General features: G+C 39.0%; 1 protein-coding gene across 3 annotated transcripts in view; it reads left to right on the top strand.

The window, feature by feature from the left end:
* Positions 1-793: 793 nt before the first annotated feature.
* Positions 794-20,186, top strand: part of LOC125482946 (A-kinase anchor protein 7-like) — a 51,066-nt gene continuing 31,673 nt past the window's right edge. Inside the window, exons 1-5 of one of the 3 annotated variants that reach the window (XM_048595912.1) lie at positions 794-989; positions 1,231-1,245; positions 2,483-2,569; positions 4,662-4,819; positions 6,092-6,228. In XM_048595912.1, the coding sequence (XP_048451869.1) occupies positions 4,736-4,819; positions 6,092-6,228 (221 nt within the window). In that variant the 5' untranslated portion in view covers positions 794-989; positions 1,231-1,245; positions 2,483-2,569; positions 4,662-4,735. Of the gene's footprint in view, positions 1,246-2,482; positions 2,570-4,661; positions 4,820-6,091; positions 6,229-20,186 lie in introns of all 3 variants that reach the window. The other 2 variants (XM_048595911.1, XM_048595910.1) reach the window with 2 other exon arrangements.

Here is a 20,186-nt window from a genome sequence, read left to right as displayed (position 1 = left end):
CAACATTATCCATCAGTAGATAAGTATATCACACATGTCCAGGGCTGGTGGAAATTGAACCTGGATCTTCACCATCTATCAATATGCTTAAGCCTTCTGTCACCAGATGGAAATCACAGGAAATTCATTGCTTAATAAACCAGAACCAGTTCCTCATTTAGTTCATGCTTCCTTCAATTTGATTGGACCTCAGGTTAAATTATTATCGTCATGGTGCCTTTGTGATTACTGCTCAGACACCAAATGCTGGTACAGTGGGTTCCATTAAAAACAAGTCAGTGATCTAGATGTAGGTCTTGTAATCCTGACCAGGGATTATGATATCCCTGTAACATGGTGAGCTGAAGGTCACCATTTCTGGCGCTCCTCAGCAAGCTCCTTTGTAAATGCATCCTTGTCCCTATTCTAGATCCCCCGGAACAAATACTAACCAACAGAAAACGGCAAAAAAGACTGTTAATCCGGTAACAGCGCTTTATAAATTCTCGGGTATCCGAAATGATAATTCCATTTTCCAACATGATGAATGTATCCGAGTACGGGTTTTTAGATACGAGTATAAGGCACCATAATTGATTAAACTACATCCAATGATCGATGACAATGAAAACCATTTAAACCCACGAAGCTTCAACGTCTAACAAGAATTACCACAGATTTGAACTGGTATTTCTAAAAAGGTGTTGTGACTCGTGAGTGTACGTCCTGAACTCAACATTCGCCTTGATTAATGCTGTAGATAAACATTTCATTAAATATCCCTTCTGCTGATGATATCGTTACCAGCAAATGTTTGTAACAATTTGTATCCAATCCCTATGCATTAAATAGCCATCAAAGTAGGACATTGAGATTTGCAGCGAGGTTCAGGGTCAAATATTAACACGTGTGTTGTATAATTTGATTCCCTGCATCCACACGTGAAATATGTTGTAGGGCTGACAATTCTGGTATTGGATAGAGACCTGTTTAGACTGAAACCGTACTGGGTAATGTTTCACGATTTAAAACAAAAGCTTTCAGACTTTACAAAAGTTGAGGGAAAAAAAAAAAATCATACTTTGTGTTGCTTTCTACTTTCCTACAAAATAATGCAAATTTTGTAGCCTGCTCATTGATTTTGTAGGTGGTGATTGTTATCCAATCGTTCTTTTCCTTCATAACGACGTTTTTCTTTGTTTCAACTATTTATTTATTTTTCCCTTTTATAAATTATCATGGATTCTGCAGATGTAAGAATTCCTGGTAAGATATTCCATGTTTTGCTGCTCTGTATATTAAATTTTAAATTCAGTCACTTTATGTTTTGGAATTATCTTAAATGCATGTTTCCTGATTATTGACCTGCACAAACACCGTTTCTTCCTCCATTCAACTTAACAGAACTATAATTAACTTTTGAAAACTCCTCAACAGTCTCTTCATTGAGTACTCTCCATTTTTCTAACTTTTCAATGACAATCTCTTGCTGTTTGTATCACCATTTTTCTGCAACCTCTTTATAGTAATGTTCAAATGATGTTTTAACTAATGACTTAAGATTAAGTGTTATCTTAATTTTTGTGCTGGCATCCTTGGTTATGAATGTTGGGATTTTATATTTTTTAAAATCATCCTTGCTAACTTTGAACTTTTTTTTTGTTAGTATTGTCAATGTTTTTTTTTGGAAGTTAACCTGTAAGTCTTGTACCACTTGGTGTATGTTGTTTATTGTAACTGAGTGACTTGCATATACTAAGTAAATTGCTCTATGGAATGGAGATATTTGGTGATCCCTGACCTTACAAAGTTAAAATTATGTGAACTGAACCCTGTAATGGTTAGTTGGATATCTACTTGGGGAAACTTGTTTTCAACAACTTGAGAATCAATGAATTAAAGATAATTGGATCTGAAAGCTAGTTACAATTATAGAATCTGAGCTGTAAACAGCATGCAGAAAACTATGAAGGGAATTTATTTAAATTTAGCTTTAAAAGTATTTTCAAATCTTTGTTTCCTGATACTTGAAACAATAAGCTGTTTGTGACCCATCAGAATAATGCTGCTATTAATAATCTTTTATATATTGTGTCCAGTCAAGCTTAGAATATGCTCCTTTTTTAAGAGCATCTTCATTTGCAGACTTGACCTATAATATTCAGTAGGTTGTGCTAGGTAGTTGTGCTATTGAAACAGTAGCTGAGCTTATTCCATAGCAATGTGCCTAGGATTAAGACCCTATACTTCCTTTTGTTTCCCTTTTCCTTTCTCTGACTCTGTTCTTCCATGTACCTATTGAACAGTAGTTATCACTGCCAGATAAGCATCCAACACTTTGAAGTTTCTTTCAGGTGTGATTTACATCCTCCTCGTAGAACAAATGTTTGTTCGACATTACTAATGTTGATGTATTTTTGTCCCAATGAAATGGAAATTACTATCGCCATTGGAGCCAATGTTATGTTACACAATTAAGAAATGTACTTTTTGCGAATATTAGGTGAATTCTTCCAAGTCTGGGCTACAACTGCTGAAGAACTTGCAGAGCTTCCATTTTATGATGCTGATATTAAGGAGCTGTTTGAAGGTGAGATTTGAAGGGATTCTATGAACATTTGAGTTAACTGAATAATTAAATGTTTCTTCAATAATTAAGATTTTCATCTGATTAAGAGTTAAATATTAATGCAAGGCTGCATTAGGGCAACGACTTGCATAAATATTTTGAATGGAAAAAGGAATCCAGACGGCTAAATATTTTTGCCACTCTAAAGGATCAAGAAATGAAATTTATTTTCCCTTTGGAAGAGTTAAGCAATGTTATTTTTTAGATATTTTTCTGTCTCGCCATTCTGAAAATGGCCAGCTCTTGGATAGTAGATTAATAACAATCTGAAGGGGGGCAGATTTTGCTGAGAAAATATTTAATCATTTGTAGGGTTTTCATGTGTGATCATTGTTTAAATGAAAGCGATTTCAGAGCAAGTCTACTGATCCACCACTTAGTATAAATCAACAAAAGCATAATGTGGAACACCATGACCCTCCCTTGTTCCCCTGTCACCATCAAGCTAGATGACCAACCTTAATTCAAAGAGTATAGAAGTGAATGCAGGGAGCATTACCAGGCATACTGGAAAATGAAGGCTATCAACAAGCCAAAGGTCATGTGGACGTAGTGCATCTAAGGTTGTGCAGACATCTGCAAAACGCAAATTTTGAGTCCTCTTAATGTGTTTTTCTCCCCAAGTTATTTGAACTGCGGTCAAATTTTTTAAATAAAGATCTTCGTTTCTCAACTTGAGTCCATATTAGATTGGTTCCGAGGAAGGGTCACTGGACTCGAAACGTTAACTCTGTTTGTTTCCTTCACAGATGTTGCCAGACCTGCTGAGCTTTTCCACCAGCTTTGTTTTTGTTCATATTGGATTTAATTTGATTTTTGAACTTCTGATCCTTGCCAAGATTGTCCTAACAGAGGGTGGGTTGTCTCCCCTCTGATTCTGCCTCTCCCTCAGTACACTAGTTGAGGAAGCTTACATTCAAGCTTTTGCTACATCTAGATTTGCCTGTCAAAACACATTCCTCACCTACCACCAACTTGCACACCCCATAAACTCATTCTTCAAAGTTTGGCTACCTAATCCATAACTTGTACTAAACACAGTTAAATGCCCACAGCTGTGCCAGTGATTCAGTATTAATTTTTAAAATTGTTATCCTTATTTTTAATCCCTCCAGGACCTGTTACTTCGCAGATCTCTGCGCCTCTTCAGTTCTGGCTTCTAGGGCATCCTGATTTTTAGCTGCTCATTAGTCTATGGCTGTTTCCAGCCATCAAAGTCCAGGCTCTGGAGTTGCCTTTTTAAAGCTTTTTCCCTGCCCTCCTTTTAAGATCTTCTTAACATCTACCTCTCTCAAGTTTCTGATCATCTGTCCTTATGTGGTTTGGAGCAAAATTGTCTGACTATGCTTCAATGAAGTACTGTTTTCACTTGCAATAAATGCAATTTAAGGAGGCCTACTGTGTCCAGATTAGCTTGTGACATGTTTGAAATTGTGCTAGTATGCTCTCACTAATTATGGCTGCATAATCCATGTGCATGCAAAGTATAAAGTGATTTTCATAAATTTTCAGTATTTTGGAGTGAAATAAATGTAAATGGAAATGGATCATCTGGAATCAATGGAGCCTCACCAATGAAACAGTCAGAATGCTAGTAATACCCTTTTCCGTTAGGGGAAAGGGTATAGAATGAGCTCATTTTGGGGGGAAAGACACTAAAAAGCTATTTAAATTCAGATTGTTGTTTTATTGTAGCATTGAGATGAATTTCACACCTTTTTCTTGCACTGTTGACTATATTTGTCAAAAATAAAGTTTGATGTCTAGTTTGTGAGCAGGAGACCTGAAATTTTCCTGCTAATTGAAATTTAAGTTCTGAAGAAATGTGGCATCATTTGATCAATGTACAGTACTTCTGATTTAAAATAAATTGTTACATTAGTGTAAATGTAATGACTTTAATCCCTGATGCAACATCAACATGATATAGTTGGGCTAATTGTTTTGCTTCAATTTATCAAATACAATCTCAAACACATGACAAATGTTGTTTGGAAATACTCATGCTTTGAAGTCATTTATTGAAAACTTTTTTTTGTAACTTTGAGTTTAGTTTGCAATCGAGTAAATGCACGGAGAACTTACAAAACACGACGTTCCAAACAGAAAAATAAACTGACTCGTGAAATGGGAGAGAGATGTTCTGCAGTGGGGGAGAAGAGGAGGAAGCCACCAAACTATTTTGTTTCAATACCTATGACAAACCAGCAGGTACAATGATCTGAACATCTAAAGTTGTATCCTATACTCACCTAAACTGCTTTTTCTGAGTTTGGGTTTTTTTGGTGTTTGAAACACTGGTCTGTTGACTAGATTGCAGCAATGTTGCATCAATGAGCAGAACCTTTCTTTAAATACAAACCAGGAGAATGCTGGAGAAACTCAACAGATGCTGCCAGATCAAGGAAAGAGCAAATATTTCCAGTTTGGTATCACCCTTCAGATCTAAGCTTAATATGAACCCTATTCTCCAAGTCATATATTGCATCAAGGCCCATTTGCCCTTGACTACTGTGTTTGCTAATCTACATTGGCTCTTCATCTGGTGGCAGTTCCTTGGTTTTTTTTAAATTCTCCTGTTTAAATCCTTTCATGACCTCTTATTACCACTTTGAACTTCAGAACCCTCCAATGATGACCTCTTGCATGTCTGTGATCTTTCATCATTTTACCACTTGAATCTGTGCCTTCAGGTGCTGAACCCCTAAGCTCTGGAGCTGCCTTGCTAAACTTTGGGATCACTGTTTCCTCTTTAAAGATGCTCCCTGGTCCTCGGTTTGAAATGCTGGTTTTAAAGGCTTTCCCAACATATGCCTATTTCTATATGCTCAAGTGATTCACTGTGTGTTTCAAAGACAAATTGTTGTTGAAATGTTGCTTCTATGGCATCTCCTTGATTCATGGACATTTTATATCTAAGTTTATACTTGATGATTTAAATCCATATTTTATTTTAATACTTAGTGAAAATGAGTGGTTTTCTGGCATAAGTTTGGAAAATTGACATTAAGATACATTGGGAAAGATATAACTTGAGTTTCATGTAACTCTCTATTTCAAGACACCAAGTTTGTGAAAACTGACGATCTGATGTGCTGATTTGTTTTTTGTTAGTTATCTGTGCCTTTTCAGCAGAAGTTGACTTAGAACCAGCTTTAAACTGAAAATCATTGGCATCACTGTAGCACCAGATATTGCACCTACAAAAGTGGATGAGGTGGAAATGCCCTAATTTTGTGCACTATTAAAATCTGTCCCTCTGCGCATAGCTTGCTGAGGAAAGGAAGACAAATCAATCATCCAGTCATTATAGTAATGCATCCAAAATAGGCATTCAAATATACTTTTTTTATAAACAACTTCATTATCTAATTCCAAGGAGCAATGTAGAATTGTACTTTGTCTTCTGTATTTACACTAGTATGAGATTTATTTCTGATTTGTCTCTTTAAACTATTTTTTCCCTTTTTTTTCTTGGTACAGATTTTGGACAAAATTGAGGAAATCCAGGAACTGCTAGTGACCAAAGAACCAAAACTGCTTCCAGCTGTGATTCCTGTTGGAAGGATGCATCTGACCATCGTTGTTGCTCACCTAAATACACCAGCAGAAGTAGAGAAGTAAGTGTGATTTGATGTGGAGTTCAAAGATGTTTCTTTCCCTCCTTGCCCCACCATCTTAACTCTAACAGGAGTAACAAATGAATTGTAATAATGAATGGATACGGAGTCCACTTTCAAGCCTGATTACATCGTTAAAATAAATGAACCCAAATGTCACTTATTTTAACTGATTACTATAACATTAAAAGATGCAATTTCTTTTGATAATTGCAGCCATTCAGCTTATTTCATGATTTTCTAGTATGGAATAAGATTTATTTAAAAGTCCAATTGAATTTTGGAAATTTGAATTTCTACCTGAATACAAATTGCCAAAGAGAAGGTGCAAAGGAAGCCATTGTAAGCTATCCAAAGATGCAACTGAATCTTGCGACAGCTGCATTAGTCTGCCAGGGTCTTGGAACGAGAAAGCCACTTGAAATCCCTGTCTTAATGGCTCACTGTGCTGGAATGTGGGTGGAAGCTTGTAACTTAATGAGTCGAAATAAGGCAGGAAGATTTTGCCTAGCTTGTGCTACAGTGAAGATCGCCTGTAATATATTCAGTGTGAAGAACAGCCCTAAGGATGTAAGTTACCAATTTCAAAAAAACATAAGCCAAACCATCAGAAACTAAGAATCACGCTGAACTAATTTCAGGAGAATTGTATGACAGCTTAGTTGTGTATACCTGAAGTGCTTTTTCCGGTTGTATGAAGATGCAGGGGTAAAATCAATTCTATAGTTAAGTTGGGTGCAAAGGTGATTAGTCTCCACACACTGTAATGTTTTGTAACAATAAAGTGGACTCCTATTAGTACCTGCAAAGTTCAAATTTATTTTAAAGTTATCAGTCTAAACAGATCCCATTGAAAAGGAAATGTCAGATGTAATTTCATTTTGAGAAATGATGCATTTTTTTTCTAAAGGGCTAAGGAGAGGTAATATACAGTCATGGCACTTGAAAGTACAGGTGGGACCTGAGGATGCATGTACTTTGATCGTTAAAGATGGCAAGATAAGTTGAGAGTGGTTAACGCTAAGTTCTTGGGTCTAATAAATAGAGGCATTCAGTCATCATTGCCATCACCTGTCGCTTGATTCCAGGATGATATCATGTGACTGAACAAACTGACTCTCTCCATGGATCTTCGGGCAGATGGAGCAGCGTGCCCCATGAGTTATTGGACTCGGGAGTGCAGGATTTTCTTATCCTTAACTGCCACTGCTTTGCCTCACATTTTAAGGTGTTAGACTCTGGATATAACAGAGCTTCATGGACCAGTTGCTGGTCACTATGAACAGCTGACAGCAAGCTTCTGTGTTAATACCAATTGTTGCTTCAAGTAGAATTTGAATACTTCTTGGTTTGTTTTATTTGTATCCCCAAGAACCACCTTTTTAAGGAGTGAACAAAACAGAACTTGGTAGAGGAGATAACAAGGTGCAGAGCTGGATGAAAACAGGCCAAGCAGCATCAGAGGAGCAGGAAGGCTGACATTTCGGGCCCAGACCCTTCTTCAGAAAAGGAGATCCTTTTTAACCGGTGGACACGACCGTAAATAGCAACAGGAGTTGGCTGTTCAGCTTGTCGAGCCTGCTCTGCTATTCAATAGAATCATGGCCCATCTGACGCTCTTCACATCTGCTTTTCTGCCCTTTTTCCGTAACGTTTGATTCCCCTACTGATAGCGAATCTATTTATCTTCACGCTAAATATAAACAAGGCCTCTGCCTCCACAGCTCTCGAAGCTAGGTCGGCACGAGTCCAGATGGGCAATGGTGGGGAGGGGGAAGAGTGGGATAGGGTGGTAGCACTAAGAATGTAGTTAGTTTGGAGCTAGACAGTTTTAATCTGCCTAGCATTTCCTGAGTAACTATACAAGTAAATTAAATCGAACTGTCTAACTCTGGAGACATTTTCATAATGTCCTGGGAAGCTAGGGAATTGCAAATTCAAACCTTCCAGGCAATTATTTTCTTCTTTCATATGATTTGGGTGTTGCTGGCTAGTCCAACATATAATGGTCATCCTTACTTCGCTTGGAGAAGGTAGTACTCGGCTTCCACTTTGAACCGTGGTCCTCCTTGGATGTTAGTGCACCCATAGTGATGTTAAGGGAGTTTCAATGTTTTAATTTCCTGATAGTAAAGGATTAATGATCTAGTTTCAAGTTAGAATAATGTGTGGTTTGGAGGCAAGTTTGAGATGTTGGTGTTCCCATAGATCTGCAGCCCTAGTCCTTCTAGGTGGTAGAGGTCACGTAAGTGGAAAGTGCTTAACGGAAAGGAGGTGGTGAATTTCAGCAATGTATCTTGTGGATGGTGATCGCTCCCGCTGTATGTTGGGTGGTGAAAGGAGTGAATGTCCAAGCTGTTGGGTGGGATCTAAGGTTTTAGAGTAGACTTGTAGCTCTGGTTGTGGTTGGTTGGCTCGCCGAGCTGTCTAATTGTTCTGCAGACGTTTCATTACCCTGCTGGGTGACATCATCAGTGCAGCCTCTGAAGTGCTGTTGTTTTCCCACCTGTTGTTTAAACTCTGGTGTCTGTTGAGCTGGATTTCCTTGGCAATGGAGTGTATATAGGGTCTAGCTCTGTTTATTGATGGCTTTCTTAGTGGAGAACCAGGTTTCTAGGAATTCCCGTGCTTGTCTCTGCTTCACCTGTCCCAGGATCCTGGTGTTGTCCCAATCGAATTGGTGGTTTTCCTTATTCATGTGGATAGAGATGAGTGAGTATTGGTCGTGTGTTTTTGTTGCCAGTTGATGTTCAGGTACTCTTGTGGTTAATTTCCTTCCTGTTTATCACAGTCTCTGCAGGGAATCTTGTATATGACATTGGTCCTGTCCGTAGTGGGTAGTGGGTCTTTGGTCTGAGTGAGCAGTTGGCGTAGGGTTGATGTGGGTTTGTGTGCTACTCTGATGCCCAGTGGTCATAGGAGTCTTGTGGTCAGTTCAGATGTGTTTCTGATGTAAAGTAGTGTGATGAGTGTTCTGGGGTGGTGCAGTGTAGTATCTTCCGGGTGTCATTTGTGTGATAGGCATCTTCTGACCCAGTTTTTCGGATATCCGTTGTCCTTGAACACCTGGAAGAGGTATTCTTCCCAGCGTAGCTCTGTGCTGCTGCAGTGTGTTGTTGTCTGTTTAAATAGTGTTCACACACAGCTTCATTTGTGTGTGTTAGGATGGTTGCTGTTGAAGTTCAGTACTTGGTCAGTGTATGGGGCTTTCTTGTGTACCTTTTTTCTTGTTAGGAATTCCCCATTTGTCCTGGATTCCACCATGACATCCAGGAATGGGAGCTGTTTGTTCTTCTCGTCTTCTCTGGTGAATCTGATCCCAGTGAGGGCACTGTTTATTAGTTCGTGCCACTCCTCCAGTTGGTCTGTTTTAATAACGATGAAGGTGTCGTCTACGTAGCGTGTCCATAGTTTTGGTTGGATTAGCAGAAGGGCCATGCTTTCAAATCTCTGCATCACTGCTTCAGCTATTAGTCCCGAGGTCAGTGATCCCATGGGTGTCCCATTGATCTGTTCGTATGTTTGGCCGCTACAGGTGAAGTAGGTGGTGAGGCATAGGTCCAGTAGCTCCAGCATGTTGTCTGTGGAGATGGTGTCACTAGGGTCTTGTTCTTGTTTTAGTAGTGCTGTCATTGTTTCTCTTGCTAGTGGTATGTCTATTGATGTGAATAGGACAGTAATGTCAAATGATACCATGGTCTCGTTGTCATCTATTCTTATGTCCTTGATGGAATTGAGGAACTCCTGGATTGGGTGGGGTGATTTGCTGATGAGATGCTTTAGTCTCCTTTGTAGCTCCCTAGCTAATCTGTGATGGCATGCCTGGTAAGCTCAGATGGGATGCTAACCAACCTGGCTGCTTTGTCCTGGATGATGTCAAGCTGCTTCAATTTTGTTTAAACATCACCCATCCAGAGAAGTGGGGAGTATTTTTATCACTGACCTGACTTGTACGTTTGTGGATGGTGGACAGGCTTTAGAAAGTTAGAGTTGCAGACTACAATTCTCAGCCTGTGACTGTTCCTACAGCTGCAATATTTAAATGGCCATTCCATTCTGTTTCTGTTCAGTGGTAACTGTAGGATGTTAGTGAGGGACTCAATGATAATGCCATTGAATGTCAAGAGAAGTTGTTATCTCGTCTCTTGCTGATAATTCCTTAGTATTTTAGGCTCAAATTTAACTTGCTACATTTTGACTGTTTTGTTGCAGATGGACATGGATTGTTTTGGAATGAGTTGTGAATGTAGTTGAACTTTGTAAAATCATGGAACAATGACAGTGTGTAGGTCACTGACGCAGCTGAAGACGTTTGGAGCAAGTCCTTCTGAGGAGGTGTCATGTTGAGACATCCCCCAAGATTTTATGCACGTCTTCAGCCATGTATCTGGCCACTGTCACAGTCCAGGTGTCCATGACACAGAAGTGTGATGACAACCATTTTCCTATGTGATCATTGTTATTGTCTTGCAGCGGTAATTGTTGTCAAACATTCAACCATTGTGTTTTGTTGACAGCTAAACTGGTGCAAACTTTAGAACTCCTCTTCAATAGTGATCTTTAGGAGGAGGTGACTGAAAGTCCAAATGTATATGGGAGGTAGAATATTTACCCAGTTCTGGGTTGATGAAAGGTTTTTGGCAATATTCACAGACAGGCAGATTCTTTGTTTGCAAGTAGGCTTGTTGTTCTCTTTGGCCTGCTCTGTCATTCAGTAAAATCATAGCTAATCTGATTTACTCCACATTCCTGCCTACATCTGATAACCATTCACTCCCTTGTTTGAATCTATCCACCTGTTTTCAAACACAAAAATTCCAAGACAACCTTTCCTCCCTCTGTTGAGAGGAAAAGTGATAAAGACTTGAAGTCTTCCATTGAGATAAAGCTCCCCTGCTCTGTATTAAAGGGATGACTCCTTTTTATTTTAAAACCCCTAGCTCTGGATTCTCCAACCTTTTCCACATCTGTCTTGTCAAGAACCCTTGGGATCTTATTTCAATCAAGTCACCTTACTTTAAACTCCAGTGGATAAAGTCTTATTTGTCCAATCATCTTCTTTTCCATCCGTTTTGGTGACCAATGGTGTACATAGTAGTCCAGATACAATCTCACCAATACCTTGTTTTACTGAAGCATCACTTGCTTATTGTTCTGTTTGATTTCCCTATACAAAAACTATTTATCTTCCTAATTACCTGCTGCACCTGTACACTGCATTTTACAGTTCATGCGCTAGGACATTCAGATCCTTCTGCATCTGTTACAAACTCTCTCTATTTAGGTAATATACTATTCAATTCTTCCTGCCAAAATGGACAATTGCACACTTACCACGTTCTCCTCCATTTTCCAGGTCTTTGCCCACTTGCTTAATCTCTTTTATATCCTTTTTGTAGCTCCCTTTTATGTCTTTTTCACAGCTTGCTTTCCTACCGATCTTCCTGTCATTAGCAAACCTAACCATACCTTCCATCTCTTCAACTGCATCATTTATATAAAAGTAACAACTTGAGGTTCCAGCACTGACCATGTGGCACACTGTTCACTACATCTTGTTGACCAGGGAATGATCTGATGATAATGCCTACTGTTTGCTGTTTACCAGTCAATCTTCTAGTCATGGTAACATGTTACACTTGAACAATGAGCTTTTATTTTCTTCAATAGCTTTTGATGTGGTGCTTTATCAAGTACTTTCTGGAAATCCATGTACAGCACATCACTGGTATATCCTCAAAGAAGTCCAATAAACTGTTAAGCATGATATCCTTTCACAGAACTGTGTGGACTCTTTACATGATGACCTAGAATAATGGTTTTAGAATGTATTCCCTTTGACAGGTTCAGCTAACTGATTTGTAGTTACCTTTAATCACCCTTCCTCTTTGAATAAAGGAATTGCAGTCTCCATTTTCCACTCAGATGGAAACTTCTCCAATTCAAGGGAGTTGTGGAAAGTTTTAAACCATCATGTTAATTGTCTTTTTATTAGTCAGTACTTTTAGGTTGCAGAATGAAGTCTGTCAGGACCTGGCCACTTGTCAGCCCACAGCTGCAGTAAAACATATTATACGTTATCTATACCTACGGCAGTCTGTTTAGTTTTGGCATACAGGCAACTGAGGTTATAATTTTCCAAGTGGATAGAATCTAATATTTATGCTGGAGGGCGCTTGATCTTTGTGCCGACTCCCTGGTGGGTTGCAGATAGTATTAGGTGTGTTGTACGGTTTTGTTTGACACTTGCCTGGACTCTGAAGGGGTTCTGTTTCAAATCTCTTGCTGGAAAGTTTCAGCCATTGATAGGACTGTGGAGAGGTTTCTTGGACATAATCACTGGCATGCAATCCACAGAAATGTGCAATTGCTTGGGAGGGTAGATGAAGAGCACCTGATGTTGTCTTTGATGTTTTCATTAGATTTGTTTGACAATGAAGACCGGGGCTCCTCTGGTAAGTTTTTTAAAGACCTACTTGGCCAATGGCAGGATTTCTTCCTCTCAGAAGTAGACAATTCAGGAAAAGGAGAATTCAGAAAATCCCTGTTGTGGACAACAGGAAAATACCTCCGTAGTTCTCACAGCATGGTTTTATTTCCAATTTTCGAAGACTGTTACATTCCTGAAGTTGGGCGGTGGGACTAATTTCATTTTTTTCCTCCTAAACACACTATGTATGCATGGGATCTGGATATGAGGAAAAGCTGACTAGCTTTGAAGACCACAGCTTGAGTACCATCAAGGCCACTAGTTTAGTTGTTTACTTATTGCAGTTCTCTATTGTTAGTGCTCTATCCACGGATCCTACCATAGGCTACGGGGGGATAATCTGGACAGTGTCAATTGCCACTGAATTTGGTGTTGTGGAGTTATTGGGAATCTTCCCTGCAGTGTTACTACATTAGTCTCTTTTTTTGTTTTTTCCTAAAAGTGACATCCTGTGATCCAAAGGAATTTTTGCCCAATTGACCTTTTTTGTCTATGCATGACCCTGATGATTATGAAAAAGCTTCAAATCAAGTCTGTTGGATTTCTCGGGCTTTCTCTTCTCGTCGCTCACTTATTTGGACCTGCTTTGTCGGGTGTCAGCTTTGAGTTGTTGGAATGCTGCTGCCTTGACTTCTGACCTTTTTAAGAGATTCTGCTAGACAAGGAAACTGCTCATTCATATTCCTGCAGTAACTTGTTTTTATTTGTTTTGATAAAACAGTGTTGGAACAAGTGATTATTTGAGTTTACTCGTCTGGAAACTGTTGTCTCTAGTGTAGCTAACTCTTTGATCTCCTGTTCTAAAGTTGAGTTGAATGCTAGGATTTTCTGGATTGGTTATGGGCAATACTTGGAATTCCTCTTTTCACTTGGGCTACATTTGGGGTTTTACGTATTTGATTTGAGCTTGCCCCCAGCATAACATACCTGATGTAGAAAAAGTTTATTTTGTGTGATGCAGTAAACTGGGCATGGATATCATGGGATTGAATCCAACAGATATTTAGTGCAGCTAACTACTATGCAGAAACGGTACATTCTTCAGACACACCGTCTGAGCTGATATTAAACTTTTTAAATAGAAAAGCATTCTTTCAATAGCATGCCATGCATCTGGTAATTTGGGGTAAGATAGTGTCTGAGACCATTGATACCCTTAGTTCATGTGCTATGATAACACCGGTCAATGATCTGTCCAGTAGGCACCAGACCCTCTGCCTGATATGGCTATCATGTAGTTGGTTGACTTGAACAATGCCATAATCCAGAATGTGCCAGTTTTTTTTTGGTTTAGGATACCACCATGTAATTTTTCTAAGCAAGATCTGTGTAAGCTTCTAATGTGAGAAACTTGAAGTGCCAATATTGTCTGCACAATCTTTGCAGAATCTTGACTCGGAACTCCCAGATTGGCAGCCCTGTCTCGCACCAACTTGCCATCGCACGAGTTGGCAAATGGATCCTGGATGAAGCTTGCTTGTGATTTTGTTTAACATGGGGATCTTGGGGCACCAATATTGCCTGAATGATCATGACAGGTTGGTAGTCAGACTTTAGTGACTTACTAAGCTAAGATAACCAATACCATCTTGCTGCTGCATCCTCCTTCCAACCGGAGTTGATGTGCACAAGTCTTTCTTCACCTGTTCTACTGGTGAGGCCTTGGGTTGGACCATTGTTCATTTTGACATCTCATCTTGACCTTGTCATGTGCCCTGACCCTACCTGGAGTGAAATGCTTCAATGCCATCACTGAGATTGGATGATCTAACTGTCTTCAAAGTGACAATTTGTGGAGGGGTTTATGTACAATAGCTGAGAATTTTGTCAAATGTTTAGTTGTGCACTGACCAGAATTTGACCAAGGTTTGGTGTTGTTTTTTTTTCATCTAGTCCTGCTCTCCTTCCTTTAGGAAGAACAGGAAGATCTAATGAGGACTACAGAGGAGAGTTAGCAGAGCATTACAAGGATGGGTATCTTAGCTGCAAAATTGTCCAGTGAGGATGGGGATTGTTTGCACTAGAACGAAAAAAAGAGATTGGAGGAAATGTGTGTATAGGACTGTGTGAGGTTAGAACAAAGTAGAAGTGCTCCCATCACTACTACAAATTAGTGCGCACAGATTTATGGTTCTGGGCAAGAAGTACAGAGAATGAGGAGAAACCTTTGCATAGATGACATGTGATCAGGAATATGCTGTCTATAAGGGTGGTGGAAGTGGAAGTGGAAGCAAACAACAAATTGAAATGGAATTTTTATGTGTATTTGAAGAAAAATGAGAGGACGAGTTATGGTCTGGAATGCATTTCACAGAAGTGTAGTAGAGGCACGTTTCATTGAAGCATTCAAAAGGGTATTGGATGATTTACCTAAATAGAAACAGCGTGCAAGATTTGAGCAATGTATATTCTAATTTTCCTCTTGGCTGCCTGGGCCTCTGAGATTTGTGCGTGGCAGTAATTCTAGAACCTGTTGATGCTATGATTGGGTGTGCTGATGCCCATCACCATGCAGGAGTGATGTGTGCCGTTCAGCTCTGAAAGATTGTTTCCTTTTGAGGGAAAGGCTGGATTTTGGCACTTAGTCAGAATGCCCAACTGGTGCCAACACCACACACCAAACAGCTGCCTCCTGCATTGTATTAGTTACATGACACTCAGATCAAATTTATAAAAATAAGGCATTGCAGATTCTATAAATTAAGCAGATACTTGGGAAGTCAGGCAGAATCTGTGGAGAAAGAAACCGTTAATGCTTCAGGTTGATCTCCTTTCTTATATCAGAAATCGAGTAAGTTAAAAATGTAACCTGTTTCGAGTGAGTTAAAGGGGTTGGAAATTGGGATGAGGTACAAAAGACAAGTGTTAATGGTGCAAGAAATTAAACCGAGAAACAGAAGACTTGGTTAGAGCAACGCTGATCAACAGCTGCGATCTGCGGTTTTCCACTTGTTTTACTTTCACTGTGCAAGGGGGGAAGAATAAATCCAATCAGGATGGAGGTTATAGTCTTAAATTCTTGAACCCACGTTCTAGTCCAGAAGACTGTCAAATGCCCTTTTTTGCTTTTTTTTTTTAAAAGATAACTCAACACTGCTGTTCCTTGAGCTCATGTTGTACTTCATTGGAATGCTACAGGAGACTCGGAACAAAGGGTTAGTGGGAGGTGGAAAAATAAAATGAACTGACAGGAAGTTTGGGATCACGCTTGCAATAAAGCTGCATTCAGCATAGCGGTCACTCGGACTGCACTTGGTCCCACGTGAAATCGGGTGTACTGGTTTATAACTAACAAATATAGCGCACAAATTCAAAATTATTATAAATTTTTGACGTGGAAAATTTGCTTGGACTTGGATGGTGAGGAGCGATGGTGTAAATGAAAATAGCTCTACTCTATCCAACACTGAATTGAAAAGGAAGATAATGCAAATGTTTGTCATAAATGGCATTGGTCATGTTCTATCTTTAATATCTCAGCATATTACTTCTAAATGTACATAATTGTTATACCATTAAACTGCTCACTCGAACATTCACCTTTTTTCCATTCTCATGATTATTCTGCACTTTCTCCTTCCTCATTGTGCAAGTGATTATTCTTTATAGGAAGCAAAACATTGGGCTTTGAAGGTTGATGGCTTTAGATTTGAGGTTTTCAAAGCTAGTCGTGAAACCTGGAATGAAGAACTGCAGGCAATAAAAATAAGTGGGCCGAAATTGTGCTACAAAATACTGACCACTTTTTAAAAAAATTTTAATATACTCTGTTGAAACTCAACATCACATTGGCACAATTTCACATCAAATTATAAGTACATTTTGTCAATTCTTAACTCATTTGCATGCCACTGTGTCTTTTAAGAACTAGGTTAGAAATTGTTTAAAATAATCCAATAATTTAGTTAAAACTTGACTTCATACTGTTAACGGTTCAACTGTTCAGTCTTGCCATTTGGAAACTGACTTAATCCTTTAGTCTTTAGCGAGTTGAGCTAAAGTGAAATACCACTGCTTTACAGGGAAGTCAGAAAACAACAAACATGGGCTTGGATTGGTTGCTCTTTCATTTGGAACTTTCCATTTACATGGAAAATAAGTCACTTACCTCTCCTGTGATCTTGCTCCCTCCATTAGATCTGCAGAAATGTTGGAGAAAGTTACAGCTGAAGCTTGAAGTTTCTCTGATCTCTCCTTCCCCATCGTTTTTCTTGCTATCATGTCACTGAACGAATACAAAAAAAACACAACTTCAATGACCGTGCAGGAACAAATTTTCAGTGGTGGGCTGCTTAAAGCAAATGTGATCCTTTTTTTTATTTCTAGTGGCACGGAGTATCAAAAAGCAAGCAAGTTTTTATTGCAAACATTTTTGCAAATCACTGCGTAGGCCTCCAATGTAGTATTGTCTCTTGTATGTCATACATTTTAGAGATGTCAAGGCCTTGGAAACTGTGTTGAGTATCTTCTGTAATATGAACAGACTGAAGAAGCTGAGTTTACTCTCCTTTTACAGGTTAAGGGGAGATTTAAGAAAATTCACAAGAATCAAAGGGAGGTTTTTAAAAATTCTTGGACAATGACCACCTTCTTGCCCAATGAATATTTAAGATGATTTTACTGCTGCAATTGCAATGCGTAAATTAAGTTTACATTTTGTAACTGAAAGATGGAGGTAGATTCACTAATCTTAAAGTTGATTTAAAATATTTAATGAGGAAAAGTTGCATCTGTGAGGAAGAGTAAGCAAGCTACACTTGGAAAGAACCAGCTGAGTGAATGATGTTTTGTGCTGTAAGAGAATCAATAAATTCTAATTCATTTCTTTTTTTTTCTAGTAATGTTGGTTAAAACCACAAGTAGATGGGCAAAATTCCTAACTTTGTTTCCTCCCATTTCCTACTTTATGTACCTTCATCCACCTTCACAACATTTTTATAATTGACATCTTCAAAGATACACTTTTATTCTCTCCCATTCATCTGAAAAACATGGGGACTTGTCCCCTTTACAGCATTAGGATGCATTTGCTTCGCATCTTCCCAGTTCACGCAAGCTTTTTCTACCCCACATTCTAATTGTTCTTTCATCCTTCTCCAAGTTGTATGGAGGAAATATTTTGTCCCTTTTTTTTGTTTGGAGCTACTTCCCCTTGCCACTCAAGTAAATTAACTGCTTCTTTCGTGTATTTGTACTTTGACATGGAGAGTTTTAATAGAAATCAGATAAGGATCTCTGAGTTGAAAGAGCTGAATACAATGTCATTTTCAAAGAAATCTTGATCTAAATGATTGGGTTAATAAATGTATGTAAATTATACTTTAAGCTGAAATTGCCTCTTGGTGTACTATTGATTTCAAATTGTGAAGCAATGCTGCTTTATTCTTAGAGATAGTACGAACTGCAGATGCTGGAGAATCTGAGATAACAAGGTGTAGAGCTGGATGAACACAGCAGCCAAGCAGCATCAGAGGAGCAGGACCTGCTGTGTTCATCCATCCAGCTCTACACCCTGCTTTATTCTTAATTGGCCACTCATTAATGTTACCATTAACTTGAGACTCTCCAGTTGAATTTCTTTGCAACCCACTCCCTGACTAAGCATATTGAATTCAATTTTTCACTAAGCAGAATAAGGACTATGAAACTTAATTCTAGGCCCTCTTGAGTTTTGTAGACCAGGGATTCTTGACCAAGGGTCCTTGTGTCTTTGTAGGATCTGCAAGGAAGTTTCAAGGGATCTCTCTTAAAAATCACCAATAGCAAAAGGAAGGGTGGGAGAGTAGAGTTGAGTCAGGAGATTATGCCTCATGAGAGGAAAATGGTGTGGTTCTGCACACCAATAATAATAGTCTCAGGATAGTACTGGAAGAGTTCTTCCAACAGTCAGGTCAGACGTGGAGATGCTTATAGCTTGCATTGTTCAGTTACATTTTATAACTGTTGAAATATTGAACCTGTCAATGCCTACATGGGGCAATGTGTCAACATTCAGACCTGGCTGAAAAATGACGACAAATAACATTTCTATTACACACTAGACAATGATCATCTGACAGGAGACTATGAACATCTCTTGATATTCAGTGGGATTATTATGCTGAATCCATCTAACCTGGGGCTAACTATTTCCCAAAAACTTGACCAGTGCAGCCATTAGAGCAGGTGTCCCACAGTGCATGACTCACCCACCTGACCTCCCAAGCCTTTCCACCACCTACAAGAACTAGCAAGTTAGGTGTGCTGGGTTATTCTCCACTTCCCAGATGGTGTGCAGTTCCAACATCTCCAAGCTTAACATCATTCAAGATAAACCAACTGACTTGATTGTCACTCCATTCACTTTCTCCAACATTATCCCAATGTTGTTGAAATGTGTACCATCTTTGAGATGAAGTGTAGTAACTAGCGGAAGCCCAGCTGTCTTCAATAGTATGCTCCAAACCCTTGACTTTCTCCATTTAGAAGGACATGGGCAGCAGATGCACGGGAACAACAAACCTTCAGATCTCCAATTCTCCAGAAGGTAATGTGAGCACCTCTTGAAAGTAATAAGGATATAAAAGAAATACTGGCTTTTCCAGCAATATTGCCATCTTGGGAACAACCAAACTAGTTTTTAAACCTAAGTTTTGAACCCCAGGCTGTACTTGTGACACCCTGTCACCTCTATTATAAATAACACCTGTCACCTCCTTGCCTGTTCCTCTTCATTGAAAGAAGATATGCACTTATCACCATCCACTCAAGAATTCTCATTCAATACTTCTTAGTGGTTCCAGGGCATTTAACCCATTACTGCAGAAGATCAGTTACTTAGCTGCACTTCCAAATGCTTACACCAACCTTGTTTGTTTGCAATTCTCGAGTGACAATCTTGAATCTAATTAACTTACAATTTGTTTCTTTAATAAAAAAGGGTTCAAATGTATCTACACCACCTTGCCTGGCACACTCCACCTTTTATTTTGACTCCAGTCCTTAAATTTTGTGTACAGCATTATGATTTTCTTGGATTTAACCTCCATAGATGGTTGTTAACACTTCTCTAATTCTTATTCAGTAGTCCCAGGTAGATTACTGTCCTTCTTAACCCAGTCCTCTTAATGTCAGGAAGTTGTCACCTCCCTTGGTACTACTATGCTGGTTCAGCCTGTGGTGCAGACTTTACTCTCCAACCCTGCTCCTCCCCTCACCTCACCTCACCTCCCAACCCACCTCAAAAAACTTCAAAGTATACAATTACCCTTTCTGGAACTGAAACCTAAAGAGATGGTGGGAAACTGACTTGATAACCTTGACTGCATTGGTATGACTACATTTTCACCATAATGTAGACATATTGAAAGATGTGCAAGTGGCTTTGAGTATTGTCTGTAACTGGACCAGACTTGGTTGTGTAGCTCAAGTTTTATAGTAATTTAAATGTGATTTGTTTTTAGATATTTGGTGAATTATTGAAAGGTAA

This window comes from Rhincodon typus, chromosome 4 (genome assembly GCF_021869965.1).
Source record: "Rhincodon typus isolate 14 chromosome 4, sRhiTyp1.1, whole genome shotgun sequence".
Taxonomy (NCBI): Eukaryota; Metazoa; Chordata; class Chondrichthyes; order Orectolobiformes; family Rhincodontidae; genus Rhincodon; species Rhincodon typus.
Note: the sequence above shows the minus strand (reverse complement) of the source record. Positions and strands in the feature narration are given on the sequence as shown.